Source organism: Diabrotica virgifera, chromosome 8 (assembly GCF_917563875.1).
Source record: "Diabrotica virgifera virgifera chromosome 8, PGI_DIABVI_V3a".
Lineage (NCBI taxonomy): Eukaryota > Metazoa > Arthropoda > Insecta > Coleoptera > Chrysomelidae > Diabrotica > Diabrotica virgifera.
The window spans coordinates 177,717,217-177,737,511 of NC_065450.1; the positions used below are offsets into that span (position 1 = coordinate 177,717,217).

At 33.1% G+C, this 20,295-nt stretch overlaps 1 protein-coding gene across 4 annotated transcripts in view; it reads left to right on the forward strand.

Moving 5' to 3' along the window:
• LOC114326276 (putative cyclin-dependent serine/threonine-protein kinase DDB_G0272797/DDB_G0274007) overlaps nucleotides 1-20,295 on the forward strand; it is a 56,986-nt gene that overhangs the window by 4,501 nt on the left and 32,190 nt on the right. For 2 of the 4 annotated variants that reach the window (XM_028274584.2, XM_028274585.2), the window contains exons 2-3: nucleotides 13,949-14,265; nucleotides 17,808-17,855. In XM_028274584.2, the coding sequence (XP_028130385.2) occupies nucleotides 13,949-14,265; nucleotides 17,808-17,855 (365 nt within the window). The remainder of the gene's footprint in view (nucleotides 1-13,948; nucleotides 14,266-17,807; nucleotides 17,856-20,295) is intronic. The other 2 variants (XM_028274587.2, XM_028274586.2) reach the window with 1 other exon arrangement.

Below are 20,295 nucleotides of genomic sequence, written 5' to 3' on the forward strand. Positions count from 1 at the left end.
GACCACCATGGCATACAGCCGTCACATATACATATCAGTTTTCATTTTGGCAGAATAGGGGAGACTGAAATGATATCGAAATTTTGACATGTCTTTATTTTGAGTAAAAAATATAAAAATGTAAAAACTATTCATTCTAAACTAAATAACATACGAAAGGTAAATAGGAACATGAAAGAAATTAAAAATTATCACTTATTTGGAATGTTTGTTGAAACAATCTAAACAAAGGTGTGGTTGGCCTTCACAAGTACCACAGTAAGTTAGTACTTTATTATAGAATTATAGCCGTGTATCCCAAAAAACACTAGCATTTTGTCTTACTAACAATGAAACCTTAACCTTACTGATAAAATATTCGTCAAATCAACCACTCAGAGGAATAATGCACAACAAGTCTCATCATGAACAGAACGACCGCCCGACCGACTGCTTGGCACCACGGGAATAAGTATGCCGCCCTCGCCCCGGCGGTTGTATTCGACCGCTGACATATTTTTCCAAAAATCTGGACTAATAAACAAAATTGGTAAAACATTAGTAATGCAAGTATTTCAGTTGGTTGCCAGATGAACTTTTTTCAACTTGGCACCAGGGACTTTTTTAAAACATTTTTTTGTGGCAGTCAACCTGATAAATATCTTCTGAACCACTGATTTTTAGAAAAAACGCAAAAACACGTCAAATAATAATTGAAGGGTGACACATTATGCCATATTTAAGCTTGCCGGGAAAGGCACCCTCTCACCCCGTATCATCCCTTAAATTTTTTAAAATTACTACCCCTTTTTATTTCATATTTGGATTCTCCTCTTTGTACTGATTTCAAAAATGTGTAACACTTGATGCTTAAAGTGATTAATTTATGAGAAAAATAAATACAAATGCAAGAAAACAGGATTGAATAAAAATGATTTTTTAACAATTTTATAACATTTACATAGAGTGCATTTCACTGTCAAACATTTTAACAATAATTATTCAAAAATTTTAACAATAATAATTATTCAAGCTTTCAAGTCATTTTGAATAATTATTGTTAATATTTTTGGTAGCGAAATGTTCATTCTAAATGTTTGTATGTACCTAATAAAATTATTAAAAAAATAATTATTTTCAATCCAGTTTTGTTGCTTTCGTATTTATTTTTCTCATAAACTAATCACTTTAAGCATCAAGTGTTAAAATATAAAAATATAAAATGAAAATCAATAAAAAAGGGGTCTATCCCAAAATCCCGACAGCCACAATCCCGACGGCCAAAATCCCGACACGCCAGAATACCGACAGTCCAAAATCCCGACAGGCCAGAATCCCGACAGATTTGATAAGTTTCTTTTAACATATAATTACATTTATTTCTTGTTTTTTGTTTATGGCCATCTGTTTTTTATTTTTTGTTACTAAACAAAAGTATTTTGTATTAAAAGTATTAAACAAAAGTCGGAATTTTTACTTATGCGAGGATTGTTGCATGTCGGGATTTTGGCCTGTCGAAATTCTGGCGTGTCGGTGTTTTGGCCGTCGGGATTTTGGCTGTCGGGATTTTGGCTGTCGGGATTTTGGGCGGCACCGATAAAAAAGAGGGTAGTAATTTTTTTTTTATTTATTTATTATTTATTGACGGACCGAAGTCCATTAGTACATGATACAATTAAAATGTCACACAAATTATAAAAACAATTCAAAATAAGAACTAGTGCTAGTAGGTACAAAATTGGTAAATACATAATAAACAACAACAAAAAAATAAAATTACTTGCTCTCATTTAACAATTGAGAGCTAGTCCTATAATATAAAGTAAAAAATCTAAATATCTAAGTCTATCTAAAAAGACAATAATAGTAATTGACAAATCAGTCTTGAACTTAGAACATTAAGTTAAATATAAATGTAATTGTGTGGAAAACGCAGTAAAGTCGTTCATAAAGAAATCAATATGCGGAGACAATGTATTTGCTAATTTAATAGTGTTACAGAGATAGGAACTTGAACCATAGTTTGTACGGTTAATGACCTCGTGGAAGGTGGTCACAGAACGGGTGGTTCTTGAAGGTACACGTAGACCAATTTTATTTAAGAGTGGGATACAAAATTTATGACCATGAATTAAGTTATATAAGAAGCAAAGATCTTTATGTTGACGACGACTCTGTAATGAGTCAAGTCGAATAGTTTGCAGTAAAGTGTTTGAGGTGACCAAACACATGATGCATAATCTAAATGTGGTCTAACCGAAGAACAATAAAGGAGTTTTAAAGAACGACCAGTCGTAAAGTCATAGCTACATCTTTTAACAAAGCCAAGCATCTTTAATGACTTAGAAACCATGCTATTAATGTGTAGGTTGAAATTCAAAATAGTGTCAAGAATAACACCCAGATCTTTAAGCGAGTCAACTAATTGTAACCTAGTGTCCCATATATAGTAAGAATTATTCTCAAAGTTTCTTAGTCGAGTAAAAGTTATAGCATGGCATTTGTTTGCATTTAAGTCCATACCATTAAGTGAGCATCATTCCACAAGACCATTAAGATCTGATTGCAAATTGTAGCGATCTAAATAAGAGGTAATTATGTGAAATAATTTAAGGTCATCAGCAAATAGAAGAAATTGAGCAAAATTGAAACTTTTATTTATGTCATTTATAAATAAATTAAAAAGGATAGGTCCTAAGTGGGAGCCTTGAGGTACCCCCGATTTAACTATAATTTCATTAGAGAAATAATTCTTAATACGAACTATCTGCCTTCTATCTAATAGATAATTTCGAATCCAACTAAGCAGAGGATCAGAGAAACCTAACTGTTCGATCTTATGTAACAATAACGTATGGTTGACCCTATCGAATGCCTTGGAAAAATCTGTATAAATCGCATCTACCTGTTGTTTGCTTTCCAATGCTTCATTTAAGAAGGAGGTATAATTTAACAAGTTCATTTCAGTTGATCTCCCCATAACAAAACCATACTGTTGTTCAATGATTACATTTTGTATAGTAGGCTTAATTTTGTCACATATTAAACTCTCGAACAGTTTAGGTATAGTATTAAGGATACTAATAGGTCTGTAGCTTTCAACCCCGCTTCTATCGCCATTCTTGAATATCGGTGCTATAAAACTAACTTTCCAAACGGGAGGGAATTCACTCGTTTGTAATGATTTTTGAAAAATAAAGAATAAGGGACGAGCAAGATTAAAACTACAGTATTTCAGTAACTTGGGTGGGATTCCATCAGGCCCTGGACCCTTATGTATGTTTAGCTGGGATAATTTGGTATATACCTCTGAAATAGATAAGTCACAACCAGTAATGTTGAAACTAGTGTTAGCCCTTGCACTATTATTAGGAATAGGACATTCGTCCTCACTATACACTGCAGCAAAGTACTGAGCAAACATCTTGGTTATAGTAGGACCATCGGAACTGGTTTGGCGATTATGGTTTAAAGTGTTCGGAATGCTATTATTGGTCCTTTTAGAATTTACGAACCTTCAGAAGCTTTTAATGTTACTGGGAAGTGTATGTTCAACGTTTGCTACAAACTGATTGTATGCTTGACCTGATAAGGACTTGCATATCGACTTTAATCTAGAAAATTCGTTATAGTCTTGAGGTAACCTGGTCACTTTAAATTTCTTATGAGCTTTCTTTTTAGCAATGATGCAATTTCTTAACTCTCGGGTATACCATTTAGGAAAATTGCCGGTAAAAAACTTTTTCATTGGTACATAAACATCGATAGCGCCATATAAGACATCATAAAGTATATTGACCATATCATCTAAACTTTTGTCTCTGAAAATTTCATCCCAGTATATTGTGTCTAAGTAATCAGAAATACCTTGAAAATTTGCTGATTTAAAGTCTTAGAAAAAGCCTTCAGCTTTCATTTCATCAGTTAAAACATCTGCGCGGTTTAAATTAAAGCATAAAGGAGGGTGGAAACTATCGGGGTCAACTAATCCCTTATCAGCTTCTGCGACAATGCAGTTTTCATCATGAACCAAAACTAGATCATGTAATGAGTTTACATTATTATAGATGTTGTTGCGTTGGAAAAGATTTTGATAGGAACATATATGATTCATAATATTTATAGCATCTTCTTCGATTAAAGAAATGCCTGGAGCAGGAATTGCCGCAGAACAAAAATTATCATGAGACCAAGAACAGTGTAGGTTGAAGTCCCCTGCAATACAGACATGAGAGGTGGGAAATGTATTTGAAAGATTATCGATACTGTTATTGAAAGAGATATATTTTTCTAAAGCAGATTTAGGAAAAAAATAAAGCGCACCCACAATAAGCGGACAATTAGTACTGCCTACAGCCACATATATTTGTTCTATACCTGGAAAAGATTCCAGCAGTCTACTAGGGATAGTTGAGCGTACTGCAATTAGAACTCCACCCCCCCTCTGCTCGCAGCACTAGTGAGGTGAGAACGGTCCTTCCTATATATTACGTAATCAGCAAGATCAAGTTCTGAGTCAAATATTTGGTCATTTAACCAAGTTTCAGTAAATATAATTATATCATAACAAACTCCCAGCGAATTGTCGATAATAACACGAAGTTTAGTGCGCAATCCACGACAATTTTGATAAAAGTTAGAAAAAGGAGACTTATGGAGATGGTTAAAACTTAGTTTCAATTTAATTCAATTTAAAAAAAATTAAGGGATGATACGGGGGGTGAGAGGGTGCCTTTCCCGGCAAGCTTAAATATGGCATAATGTCTCCCCCTTCAAGTATTATTTGACTTGTTTTTGCGTTTTTTCTAAAAATCAGTGGTTTAAAATTTATTTAAGGTGGATAGTTTAATTTGAAGAGCACTGTATATTGATTTGCATATATTAGATTTATATTTACAAACTATACTTACATGCTCATCCACAAGGGTTTAGTGGAAACATAAGTTAATAATATTTTTTCTACTCTCATACTTCAATATATCAATTATGATTTCAATACCTGTGTCATAATGGACTTCTCCATAAGTGCAATGTTCCGTTCTTAACGTGAAACAAAGTATAGACATACAGAGTCGGTATTTTCTTATCGATGGTATGCGCATTTAATAAGAGCAACAAATAGACATGCATTTATTATACATTTAAAACGGGTTAGAAAATATTGGGCGGCCGAAGTAGGAAGGGTCACCAAAAAATTTCGCGTTGTAGGTATGGCTTTGTCAGACAGCGTTGCCGAATTTGGAAATTATCAAAAGAAAATATTAAAGTAGAAAAAATAATATAGTTAACTTTTTGTAAACAGATATAATAAACAAATTATTTAAAAATAACAAAATATTGTTTTCACCCATTTAAAAAAAATGTGAAAACGTTGAATTATAATTCAACGTTTATTTTTTTACTTATATTTTTCTTTTAAATAATTTGTTTAGTAGATGTACTTATTTGTTCACAAAAAATAATATAGGTACAGTAATGAGTGCGCTATTAAGAACCGGCAAAATAACGCAAAAGATGGAAAGCATAATACGTTGTGAAATAAAAAGAGATGAAACTAATAGAGATGTAAAATTATCGATAGGAACCTATAAATGTACATAACATTACATAGTTTCGCACCTTTAGACATATCTGAGTTGTGTAACAAATCTAACCGTGACAGGAGAATTTTATAAAATTCTAAATGTTTTCTGTCACAGACGTCTAAAGGAGGGAAACTGTGTACCTGATGTAATGTAAACTTATAGGTTCCTATCGATAATTTTACACATCTACTAGTTTCATCTCTTTTTATTTCACAACGTATTAAGTTTTCCATCTTTTGCGTTATTTTGCCGGTTATTAGCGCGCTCATCACTGTATTATTATTTTTTTCTACTTTGATGGATAATTACGCATGTCTGTCTCTCTCAGAGACTTTGTAAACACAACTTTTCCGTCATTAGATAAGACAGGACAAATGAGCTGTCGAATGAAAGCTCATTACCCAACGATCTTATTAAGGTGAGAAATTTGACCTTGCACTTTCAGTTTTAGAGTTGAAACTTGAAGTACTATTTTAAAGTCGCCCAATAAATATTATAAACGACTTATTATTGGACGCGCTTTAGCAAGACGAAAACCATTATATTTTTCCGGCTTTGTGCAAGTCTGTCCGTCCGTCTGTCTATCGAATATAACACCTACGTTATTAAAACACTCAACTCCGGTAGCGAGATAATATAGCAGGAGACCTGAAAGCTACGGGCGTGGAGAACTGGACAGAGATTGTCTAAGACAGAGAAGAGTGAAGGCTTGCTGTCGAGTGGGCTAAAACCCACGAAGGGTTGTAACGCCACGTAGTACCTAAGTATGAGGTGTCGAGCAATACGAAGACAAGGTATCAAATTAGATCTTATAACCCAAAGATGGTATCAGTTGCAACTGGAAGTACTGTTTTAAAATCACCGAAATAGTACAATACATTTGTTTTCGTCTTGCTAAAGCGTGTTAAATAATACATTGCTTGTATTAATTCGGCGTCATTAAAACCGTACTCCCCGTTGTAACTCTATAAACGGAAGTCCGAGGTCAAATTTCTTACTTCTAATGCCATCTTTGGGTTATAAGCTCTCATTCGACACATCATTTGTCATTCTATTTTTTTGTCGGACGCACCGACTTGAATAATACCGGAAGCATCTTGCTACGGCGCGTCGAATAATATGTCGCTTGTACTATTTCGGCGACTTTAAAATAGTACTTCCAATTTTAACGCTCAAACCGGAAGTGCGATCAAGTTTCTCACTTTAATAACATCCTTGGGTTAAGAGCTTTCACTCTTACACCTCATTTGTCCTTCTGTCTGATCTTATGAAGGAAAAGTTGTGTTTACAAAGTCTCTGGGACAGAAAAACTTGCACAATGAAAGTAGAAAACATATTATATTAATTTTTGTTAACAAATAGTGTAGGTACTATTCAAATTATTTAAAAGAAAAAACTAATAAAAAAAAACGTTGAAATATAATTCAACGTTTTCACATTTTTTAAAATTGGCGAAAACAATATTTTTTTACTTTTAAAGTTTTTTTCTTTTAAATAATTTGTTTATTATATCTGTTTACAAAAAGTTAAATATATTATTTTTTCTATTTTAATATTTTCTTTTGATAATTTCCAACTTTGGCAACACTGTCTGACAAAGCCATTACCTACTACCCGAAATTTTTTGGTGACCCTTCCTAGTTCCGCCACGTTTGGCCGTCCCACATCTTCTAACCCGTTTTAAATGTATAATAAATACATGTCTCTTTGTTGCTCTTATTAAAGGCGCATACCATCGATAAGAAAATACCGACTCTGTATACTCTACGTTTAGTAAGATGTGAGTGACTGTTAATACCAATCTAATTTTTTTAATAACCATCCCATTTAATTTGCAATCTTATGTTAATGACAGTAATCAATATTTGGAATACATTGTTACTTATTCTTATTTCTGTTATTCTATTTATTTGGTCTTGATTTCTCGTACTTATTAAGTATTTTGTTTTTCTCTGATTGATTATTAACCCCCTGACCTTCTGGTTAATATTATTTGTCCCCATTACATTCATTATTTTGATAGATTATTGTGTTTTTAATATCTCATAAGTTTCGTATAGGTATTTCTTTTCACAATTTACTGAAGTAATAAAAGGCTCCAGGTGCTATCTGCATCTTTCACCAATTTATTTATTACTTTTTGGTTATTTGATAGTGATAAAAACATATCGAATCAAAACTTTTGATCAAATTATTTTTAGTTTACATATAGTATATGAAAAAAACATACAGACTATAGGTACAATTATGAAATTTATACACATGTGAATAAAAATGTGTAATCTTGTAGTAGTTCAACCGCATACTCTTATAAAATATAATCCTAAATGATAAAGCCTATAAGATTTTGATATTATTTTTAACACAATATTTTGAAAAATAATCTGATATATAAACGATATATTTTCACAAACACACTTTTATCAGTAAATTATGCCAATTATTTTCATTATGATATATCTGGGTGGTTCCAGAAGTATCCGGCCTAAGATAGAGATGGTACTTGTATGAAAAAATCTCACTGTATTAGACAGTAAAGAATCTATAAAGCATATGTTTCAAGTTTGAGGATTTCAAGTTGTTTACTATTTGTATGGCAGCAATCAATAGTGAACATGAATTTGTGAAAATGAAGAAAATTGGTCATCTTTATGTGATACAATACTTTAATTTGAAATACCTCAGCTCAATGAAGATAAAAGCTGAATTGAATTCTACTCTGGGTGAGTCTGATTCCTAGTATACAACAGTACAGTGGTAGATCTAGACATTTGCCTTGAGAGGGGGAATTTGCCTTAGGGGGGAACTTCCAATAAAACACCAACCAAAAGACAAAAAAGATAAACCCAAACTACATAAAAGACATAAATAATAACGTATGTCCCTAAAGTTTTCGGAAAAAATAAATATATATTTTCTAGTTGTAAATTAAGTTTATTTAATTAACTAAATACAGGAAAATAAGTGTACATATCTAAAGTTTATAATGTATTTTTGTAGAACAGAAAGAGATCCGTGATCTTCAATGGCACGTAAATTTGGTGTTGCATGTGAAATAAGCCTTTGGACTATTTCTAAATCGATCTCACGAAATTTTTGCAAAATTCTTCGCCTTACCTGATCTTCATTTTGGACTTACCAGCCATTATCATACACCATTCGACTCAAAATATCCCAAAACTCTTCTAAAGGCCTCGCCTGAGGCACATTTGGAGGGTTGTCGCGCTTGGGAACAATGTTTATATTTTGAGCAGTTAAAAAAGCTGTCGTTCTCCTGGCGTAATGGCATGACGCTAGGTCGGGCCAAAATATGATTTCATCATTGGGTGATGAGTATTTGTAAATTAAACAAGCTTTGTAAGACACCTGTCAACGTAAATATCAGCATTGAGAGCTTCACAGCGAACACGCCCAACAAACGGCTGTGAAACACCAGCTTCTGAGATGGCCCACCATACCAAAATTTTATTGGCAAATTTCACGTTTCCCTTAAACCTAACTTCGTTCGGTACATCTGATACATTGTGTGTATAAAATCCGTCGTCGCCCTTCATTTCGGAATTGGATAAAGTAAAATACTTTTCATCATCCATAATGAGAATTTTACCAGGAAAATGAATAAGTCTCAATTCTTCTTAACGTGCCCTATCAAGTCCCCTTGACGTTGGCGATTAACATGGCGAAACTGTCTCTGTCTCGAGCTATTTTAAATAGGTGTTCTGCTTTCTTTATTCCTGTCCACTCCCGGATATTCTTCAACCAAGAGGCCTGCTTTCTACCAATTCCTCTGCGTCCTTCGATTTTACCCATCATAATAAGTTGAAGAATATTATACCGGTTTCCCCTTACTACGTGTCCAAAATAGGCCATCTTTCTATATTTGATGTTATCAAGCAGCTCGCGGGTAGCATTTGCTCTCTTAAGGACTGCCACATTGGTCAGCATAGCCGTCCATGGTATTTTCAGAATACGTCTGTGCAGCCACATTTCAAAGGCCTCCAAACGGTTAATGGTGGATATTTTTAATGTCCATGCTTCGACACCATACAAGAGGACTGACCAAATGTAGCATTTAATCATGCGCTTTCGAAGTTGAAGTTGCAAGGTATCATTACAGAAGAATGACCTCATTTTTAAAAATGTCGTGCGGGCTATCTCGATTCTATATTTTATCTCTTTATCAGGATCTAGTTGTTCAGTAATATGGCAACCAAGATATTTAAAACTGGGTACTCTTTGAATTATATGACCATCAACATATAACCGTGAATCTTGATGGGCCAAACGGCTAAATACCATGTATTTTGTTTTTGAACAGTTTATATTTAGGCCAAACTCTCTTCCCACTCTGTCAATGGCATTTAACCCTTTGACTGCGGGAACCTGATCCCGCTCGAGGCACTTTAGGTGGGCGGTTCACGCCCATTCATTCAGAAACCATCTGATGTCATTATATATTTTATATTTTGTTTACGTTATATTTTGTCTATACGCAAATAATCGCTAACCGCAGCGAAGCTGTTAGCCTTGTTGCATATATGCGTTTCCCGCACATCTCGTGCACTACTGAAATTACGCAAATATGCGGTTCCCGCAGTCAAAGGGTTAAAAGGTGTTGTAAGTCTCAATACACGGCAATATCTAGGAATTTTTTCTAACTGGACAGGGGCGCTATTCTTGACCACTCGTAAGTACAAATAATGTCATTCGCAAGATTGAACGATGCGAACGAAATAGAGTTTTCCGTATTCTTGAGGACTCTCAATCATTGCGAACGTTCCAAACTCGCTACGAGTGCTTGTAGCCATTCGCATCGTCTTCGCAAGTGAAGATTGTAACGTTTTATGTTTGTTTTTTAATGGAATTTGGATAATTGTATAATATATTTAATTGTTGCTGTGACTTTTATGTAGAATAATAATTGGTACGATAAGTTATTATATAATTTTATTCATTCATTAATATCTAATACATTTTTTAATTTTCCAGGTAAAGTTAAAGTCATTTTTAAGAAGAAAAATTCTTTTGAGTAAAGGCATTTGAAAATTTTGCACTTAGCAAATTAGGATTTTTTTCATAAATTCCAGCAATATTTTTTTTCTCGTCTGGCATTGGTTGTTCGTTTTGCTTTACAGTTGAGTCCGCGAGTCTTTACCCGTGCGTCATCATTTAAAGCATACGAAATAAGTCGCAAATTTACTAAACACAACGGCAAATGGATATTATTCCGATCACGGGTTATTATAAAATTTGACGTTATTAAATAAATAGAATGTCAAATTTAAGTTTTGCTTTAAAATTTTGGTGCATAATTACAGCTACATTTGAAGTAGCGTAATAAATTATTTTATTATCATTGATTAATAAATAAATAAACAATTTATAAAAAAATTCAGTAACATATTTTCTTTTTGTTATTTTATTCACTTTGGCGGAACCTTAAACACAAACATTCAACTGTGTCAACAATGAGGTTAGCTTTGTACGTCGTTAAAATTTATCTTAAAATAACATAAACTTATCACAAAACTTCTAACTCCAATATAAAATTAGTTACGAAAACAACTGTTTGTATACTATAAAAAACTTCAAAATGCAAAAACTCGACAAAATAACAGCAAAAAATTCAACAAACTGACAGCCACAAAAGTAAAATAAACCAAAACGTCAAAAATTGTACTTAAAATATGTGAAGACATCCCCAACCGTCTTTTTTTGTACCTATCTCTTTTCAATACACTGAGTCTAAATCGTTCATAAAAATAACATGTGTTTTTACTTAAATAACAGGCGGCAGCTGGTTTGTCGTTAATTTCATGCGTGCAAGAGAATGATGCTAAATAAAAGTATGTGTTTTATCTGACCAGGTATTAATGACACACGGGTAAAGACTCGCGGACTCAACTGTAACTGATGGAATTTCCATTTTCAAAATACAAATATAAACAATATTTAACTGTGTAACGGCGTGTAACCACGTATAACAAAAACGATAAATAAATAATCGAACCCTAACGTGCTAACCTAACCGAATTTCTACAGCAGACAGCAGTGAAGACAGATATTTACAGTGTTGCTAAATGTATTTAGACTTCAACAATGCGAACGGTCGCCTGTTTCTGCGAACAGTGGTCAAGAATACCGTTTTTAGGAAATGTTCGCAAATCAATCCTTCGCAACTTACGTATATGCGCTAATTAATTGCGAGTGATGTCGAGAATGGCGAGCCTGGTGTGTACTTACGAGCTTGTTTTTTTTTTATATCGTTTTAAGTTATTTCTAGAAATTGTTCTACTTACAGTCATTCGTGAAACATTATATCTTCCACCAACATTCGCAAAGACTTTCCTTATTGGTTCTCCATACTCTGAGTTAATATCTGTCCCCGAGCAGGAGTTAAAACTCTTGGTCTTCCACTTTGGGGCAAATTAAGGCATGGTATACCATTTTCGCACTCTTTAATTGTCTGGTAAATCATTGACACGGAAATATTTTGAGCACTAAAAATTCTTACAATATCGCGTTTAGGTACATGTCCAACTAAACGGTGGATATTTTGATGAATATTAAGTTTTTACAACATGTTAACGAACCGTATTTATCAAAACTGACGTTGTTTATATTGTTTAAGTTGTTTACTAACTTTGGTTTCCAATGGCAACTTGATCCAAGGCTTCCTATCAATAATACTTTTAAATCTAAAATTTTCCGAAAACTTAATGCCGGATTTATACTCAGCTATTGCCACTGCTGCTGCCGTTGACGGAAATATTGCCCGAAATACGATATCAACGCGAGTGAGGTGTTCACATCAGTTCCTCGCCAATGTCCCCACAACTCATTACCGAACGACTCACAAGAAAGGAATGTGACAACAACATCGTCTTGCTCCCTTACTCACTTTCCGCTTTGCCGGCGGCAAGGCCGCCTTTGACTTCCGCCACTAGAACCGACTCTTTGGGTATGTAGGTGCAGTGGCAGTAGCATGACGAGTAAAAGCGCGAGTGAGCTATTTACACATTCACGCTGCCCACTTCCCTGTCCAATTACCTGTCGAACAGGGCTGATTATAAATCCGGTATTAGGGACATGCGTTAACTTATATGCATTAAGTTCCCTTAATGTTCCTAACTAGCATGTTTATTGGGTTGAATTTGTTAGTCTGTGGTTTAAGTTTCATGTCAGCTAATATATTTTTATGTCTCAACAATTTCTTGTTAGGGGGAGGGGGAAATTTCCTCTTTTTCCGTATCCGTAGATCCGCCACTGCAACAGTAAAATGTTGTTTAATATTTTTATTGGGAATTAACCACAATTAAAGTACGTTCATTAAAGTATGTGATATAAAAACCAGAAGTAGTATATAGATATATGAATCGCAAACTCCAGAAAGGCATCATGTCCAATATGTACGAATTTTGTGTATTTGATTAAAATTGTTTCCAGTAGCAAAACGCAACGTTTACTACAAAAAGGAAACACGTCTGCATATTAGTATTGGCATGGCAACGCTTTCAATGTTCTATTTACTGCAGAAAGGAAACTAGTGTGTTTGAGTTTACTAAGTTTTTTGTCTCTCTTGAAAAATTGGCAAAACTGGACTTGTTGCCTTTCTGCAGTTTGCGATTCATATGTTCTTCTCTTGCTATCTCGCGTCAAATAATATATCTGTTGTACTATATCAATGATTTCAAAACAATACTTCTGGTTGCAACTCTGGAACGGAAGTCCGAGGTCAAATTTCTAACCTTTAATAGCGTCTTTGGGCTATAACTTCTCATTCAACACCTTATTTGTTATCCTGTCTGTTCTAATAACAGAGGAGTTGTGTTTACGGACGGACAGACAGACATGGATAATTCAATGTTTCCATATTTTAATGTTGTAAAATGGGTGAAAATAACAATACATACATTAAATAATTATTTACAGGATTCATGTTTTACCTGGCTACGTTGGGTGTTTGGGTTACTATACTTGAATCTCTCCCCTGGATATTGGTCTTCGCCATTAGGTATGTTGAGTACTCGAGTTAGCTTGACCGAAGAACTATTGCTACAGATTGTACTACCTACAGTTTAGGAACCCTTTGAATTAAAGCAGTTCAGCATATATGTAAATAAAACAATCTTCTGAATTTAGCTAACATAAAGGTTATATTGAGGTCAACGTTTATTTACGTTATACTATACAAAAATTTTAAGATAGGTAGATTTTAACAAAAATATTAAGATGTATGAAAGAGTTCGTTTTTAGTTTGCAATCAATAAAAAAGGCAATTATAGAGATGTTTTTCACGGGTTTATTCTTAGATCTACATAAATTTAATATTTTTATGCATTTTACAAATTAAGGCTGCTAGAGTAACGATTTTTTTATTCCAGAGAAAACTTAATATCGCTACAACAAATACCAGGAAATATGGTACATCCACAATTATATATTCAACAGCAGCCCCAATTTCAACCACCGCCACAACAACAACAACAACAACAACAACAACAACAACAGCCCCCTCAACCTCCACGATTGGTTCCTATGCCTCAGCAACAGCCACAGCCACCCCCACAAACAGTCTTTAAACAGTCAAAAAGACCTAGGAGTCCTAGTCCACCACCACAAGTACCTGTCACAATGTATCATAATTATGGTTACAAAACTCCCACAGTGGGGACTTCTTCTTACCAGGGATCTCCTCAAAGTAAGTTTTAGTGTTTGAATGATTCAGTAGAATTTAGATCTTAAGTATTCTTCTAAGGTAGATAAACGAAAACCCTCAATTTTATTTCAGTTTGCATCACAATTTTTTATTTATTGCCTAATCACCCACAAATATATACCGATGCTTCAAAACAAAGTGATGGTGTGGGCTGTGCCTTTTATACCTATACCATCACTAGATGTTAAAGAAAATTTAAACTTAATTCCAATATATCAATATTTTGAAACTATGAAGTGTAATATAGTATTCACATGGATAAAAGCTCATATTGGTCTTGAAAATAATGAAAAACTAGATCAGTTGGCAAAAGACAGCATTTTCAGTGGCGAGGAAACGTTGAATGATATGATATTGGACTTTAACAATGTATAACCATAAGTAAAACCAGACTACATGATAACTGGAAACTTCAATGGAATCAATACTGTATACATTGTCCGACAAGGTATACTCTTTTACATTCGAAAATCCCGACAGATTATTGGCATAAAAATTTAGATTTTTCAAGAGGCGATATTGTTACTATCTCTCGACTAAAATTTGGCCATGCCTGTTATCCCGCACATCTATATAAAATCAATGTAATACAGTCGGATTTGTGCGAAAATTGCAATACAATAAGTGACTTGGATCATATATTTTTTGCATGTGACAAATATGTGGCACAAAGAAATCTATTGAATATGCAGCTATTGCAAGAAAACGTTTATCCCCTATATAATCTGATGAACTTACTAGCTTTGCACAAACCGTCAATCTTTAGGATTCTTCTAGATTATGTTAAGTCGTGTAAATTGAAAGTTTAGATTATAAAATTAGTCGTGTAAATTAATCATACCCCGTATCCCTACTGAGTCTGTGGTTAGTCACCCTGAACGACCTGGGTGCGAAAAGTTTTTCTCCCTTCCCTACCCTTGATTGTTCGATTGGATTCGTAATGGTCTTGGTGTATGGTCAGGCGTTGATTTTAAGAAGTGTTGCTGGCTAAATGGGCGCAGTTCCCAAAGGCCATAAAAGAAGAAAAAAAGGAATAGATTCAATAAGTATAACATCTTTGCAAAGAAAAAGAATTAATGACACTTTGCCAATTAATCATTAATAAATAAGCGACAAAAACTTTACTAATAGATTATAACTAAAATAACTCATAGGACATTATAAAAATTCTTATTATATGGGATGCAATGAGAAGATGGTTTTCCCCGTTATTAAAAATTAAAAAGTTACGAATAAAAATAAAAGAAACATACAAAAACAATATTTGACCAATTTAAAAAATCATTAGAAATTAATATGTGGACAGACATGATTATTTGGCTTTTATTGTATAATTAAGAAGATATTTTAATACAAAGAGGTAAAGGTTTTATTGTGACACAAAAGTTAACGGAAACTATTAGTTTAATACACATTCATACATAATACAATCTGCAAAAAATATCCCTGCAAAGTTGTTAAAATAGCTGCAAAGGTATGCATGTTATAGCTGCATGTTGAATTAAATAAATTACCTGACCTATAGAGCGGATGACAGAAGAAATATACACTAAAATAAACGGAAAGGGAGTGCTGTCCGACAGTCGTGACCCATAGAGAAAAACTAAGCCAAACTAAAGCTGACGAAAAAATACGACTTCAACTACATAACACTGAAGAAATTAAAAGATATCCACCGATCAATCCGAAGAGACATAAGAGAAAACAATACAAGAGTAATACCTAAAATAATTCAAGAAAACTAAATTTTAAAAGTTTTGAGGTGAAGTACTAACAACATAGGCAACAAAATATGTACAGAATATGAAACAAAGATGGAAACATTACTACGGATACAACCTAAATCCTCGAGGTTGTCAAAAATATGGTAGCCCCAACGAAAGACAAGATCAGTCCCTGCCCCAAAATCACAAACCTGGGATCAAAATTAAAGTCAGAAATAACACCATACGAAGTAAAAACGACACTTTTAGAAAAGAAAAATATCACATCTCCTGACGATGACGGAGTAGTGATCGAGGCGATCAAACAGGATCAAGGCAGAAATAAAATTATCCAGGCTCTGGTCAAACTTGTCACCGAATGCATCTATTAAGATAGAACCCATTCCGACTGGAACAGTACAGTCATTGTTTTATTACACAAGAAAGGAGACATAACAGATCTAAGAAACTACGGTATTACTATCAGTTTGTTATCAAAATTATCAAAAAAAGACTGAAGACTAAGTTAGACTTCTATCAGCTTAGATAACAAATTGTATTTAGATCGGGATATAGCACTAACGACCACTTACTAGCGATAAAGAATCTGATAGAGAAGTTTACACAACAATACAACAAACCATTGACACTGATATTCGTCGACTACGAGAAATCATTCAATAGCATAAGCCATCAGAAAAGGATAAAAGCATTAACAGAATGCCGAATAGACTATCGCTACACTAACATAATCAAATATATCTACCAAAATTATATGGATAGCGTAAGACTATGTGAACAAGAAACAACTTAATTCTGTATACAGCGAGGAGTAGGACAATGAGAAACCGTCTCTTCAAAGCTATTTACTATGCTTTTAGAGCATCCTTATAGAAGGCATATCTGAGCGAGTATGGTATCAAAATAAATGGAGAGAAGCTTAGTCAATGTTAAAACAAGCATTCGAAAAAATATACCGAATATAATAGACCAATATTCCAGTGTTTCGTAGACCTATGAAAAGTCTATAATATAATTCAACCAGAGGATATTATCGAATTACTGTGCAACATGGAAAAATTTATCAAATTATACATTGGTATCAGATAATATGATGTATAATCACTTTGTAACACCTTGAGATAACAATGGAAGTGCCTAAAGGAAAAGGATATAAAATAAGGAATGCAGACATGAAAATACTACGCTATGCAGATGATGCTGTCCTGGTGGAAAGGAATAAAGACAATTTTCAAAGACTTTAACGTAGTTTTAACACAATTACAAACAAAAATGTCTAACCACTTCTAAAAAATAAAGAACAAATAATGAATTTTAATCATCTAGGGATAGAAATATTTAGCCCAAGCAAAATAGAAAATGAAATAAGACGCTAAGTTAAAAAGGGTAAAAAAATATAGTAGTCTATAATTGGAATGACAAAAAAATTGTTAATACATTGAAATCGTGAAAATTGGCTTTACTAGAACAGAAATTAAGTCAATATTCTACAAATGACAGTTTAAAAAAAACAAAAGTTTTTGCGAAGCATATCTGACGAACCTGTAACAGGAGGAAAGAACTAGAACAACAAGCTAGCAAATATTTCAAACCAGTTCATGAATATCAATGATCATGCATGACTAAAAAATCTAAACGTAATACACTTACTTTTTATGCTTCTTATATAAGTTTGGAAGTATATTTTCTTTAATTTGCACTGTTCTCTGTGTGCATGGTAAATTACAAAGTTACATTAAATAAATTTGGCGATATAAGATGAAATCTACCATTTCTATATATTTTTTTCTTTATTTGCAGAAGATGACAATAGACGTAATGAATTAGTACGAGCAGTGCTGTGGAACAGTGAGTGTCTCTTAGACAACTTTCTGCTTTTCAGCTAGATTCATCTCAATTGTGGTTGGGTCTTAAATATAAGAATTTGTTTCATTTTGCTTTGGCAAATTGCATAGTACTGCCAGGTATTTTTAACTCGAATCAATTATGTTATGAATTATGTAAGGTTTGGTAAGAACGTTGCGAACTATGTTCCTTAAATTTTCACAAAATTAAATCAAATGTTATGTTTATATGGTATTAGCCATAGTTAGGTTGTAATGACAATAACATATTTTATCTAAAAATACTTAACGTTTCGATTCCCACTGCGGAATTTTAATCATCTAGGGATATAAATATTTAGCCCAAGCAAAATTGAAAATGAAATAAGACGCTAAGTTAAAAAGGGTAAAAAAATATAGTATAGAAACACCTCTCCAGGCGCACCGAAAATTCCAATACCGATTCAGACCAAGCGACAGATCCCAGTGGTACACAAAGGCTACAATTACCACAGACACTCAACGCAACTACAGTCCATTCAATATACATACCGTTGCACGTCATCCGTGTAGTCCGTGACGTCACATGATACCAACACGAAATATTTAAGCGGTAGGTCTGTTCCTGTTTAGAATCATTTAGCCGAGTACACTGGAATTACAGCCACTGGTCATATTTTATTATATACGCATAGAAATAATGTAAGATTTGTATTATACTCTGGGCTAATTAGCAAAATACGAGGAAAAGTTATTTACCAGCAATTTTATTGCTGGAATCGAATCTTATTATTGTATGTATTAATAATATAGGCATGCAAAGTCCGCAGATAGTGTGCTACTTTTTTTATAAACAACATGGCGCCCGAAAATCGTGTTTTTTTCAATTTTTGCTCTATAACTCCAAAGATTTTAACTTTACACCAAAAACACCCAAATAAAAATTCATCGCAATTAAATTCTGCATAGAGACTTGTTTTTCCCGATTCACTTCGACGAAAACTTTCCCGGAAAAAGCGGGGTTTTCCAACTAAATCTTTAATTTTCAACTAAAATTTTAGATAAGTAATTGTTAATCAATAATTAAATAACTTGGTAATGTAAAAGCCCTTTTCGTATAGATTATAATTCCAGAAGCCGATGGAAATTTAATGAACAGTTTAGCAACAACTGAATTGTTAATTAAAAATTTACGGTCGCTATAATAACGACAATAATTATGAAGCATAAGAATAACTACGATTTTTTCATAAAAAGATACTATACCTATCTAATGTACTTTACAGAATTGAAATCGGACTATTTAAGCGGCCTCAGGAATATTTTAAAATTATAAAGAATTTTTAGGCTTATAAACAAATAGAATATCTCGAGAAATATTAAACTAAATTAAATTGTAAAAACGGTATTCGAAAATCAGCGGCAGGACGATTCTTTAAAAGAAAAAACGTTTAATTATGATGAGCAGTTCCTAAGATACAACCGGTCAAAGTTGACCACAATTTACAGCAAAGATATAAACAATAGAATCATAATTTTTAAACCATCACCTTTTTGTTTTTGTCCTCTTTCTCCACACCAATTTTCATATGCTTAATATACTCATAACATATATTATTATAACAAAAACTATCGATAATACGTGTGAAAATTGCCAAAAATAGCAAAATTCCAATCAAAAATTAGGTTGGAGAAAATGTAACCCCCTTAAAGTTCAAAATCGGTATACGTTAAAAAAATGCATTTTCTCGGCTTTCCATGGAGCAATTTCCTTCATTCTTTTTTTGTTCCCAAGTAACTCGAGTAGAGCCATCGAACTAACGCATTATTACATGTCAAACTTGCTTTTGTTTTGTTATAATAGATTAATTTATTTATAAGAACAGAAAACTACATATTTTTTCCAGTTGTAGGCTTTTTTAGATAAACTTACTACAAGTGTACCTTTTAAAGTTAAAAACATAAATATTCTCATTTGAAAGCTGTATAATTATTTAAACAATTTTTATTTAAACAAATTAAAATTTTGTGTTATAATAAATAAATTAATTTATTATAACAAAACAAAAGCAAGTCTGACATTTATTAATGCGTTAGTTCGATGGCTCTACTCGAGTTACTTGGGAACAAAAAAAGAATGAAGGAAATTGCTCCATGGAAAGCCGAGAAAATGCATTTTTTTTAACGTATACCGATTTTGAACTTTAAGGGGGTTACATTTTCTCCAACCTAATTTTTGATTGGAATTTTGCTATTTTTGGCAATTTTCACACGTATTATCGATAGTTTTTGTTATAATAATATATGTTATGAGTATATTAAGCATATGAAAATTGGTGTGGAGAAAGAGGACAAAAACAAAAAGGTGATGATTTAAAAATTATGATTCTATTGTTTATATCTTTGCTGTAAATTGTGGTCAACTTTGACCGGTTGTATCTTAGGAACTGCTCATCATAATTAAA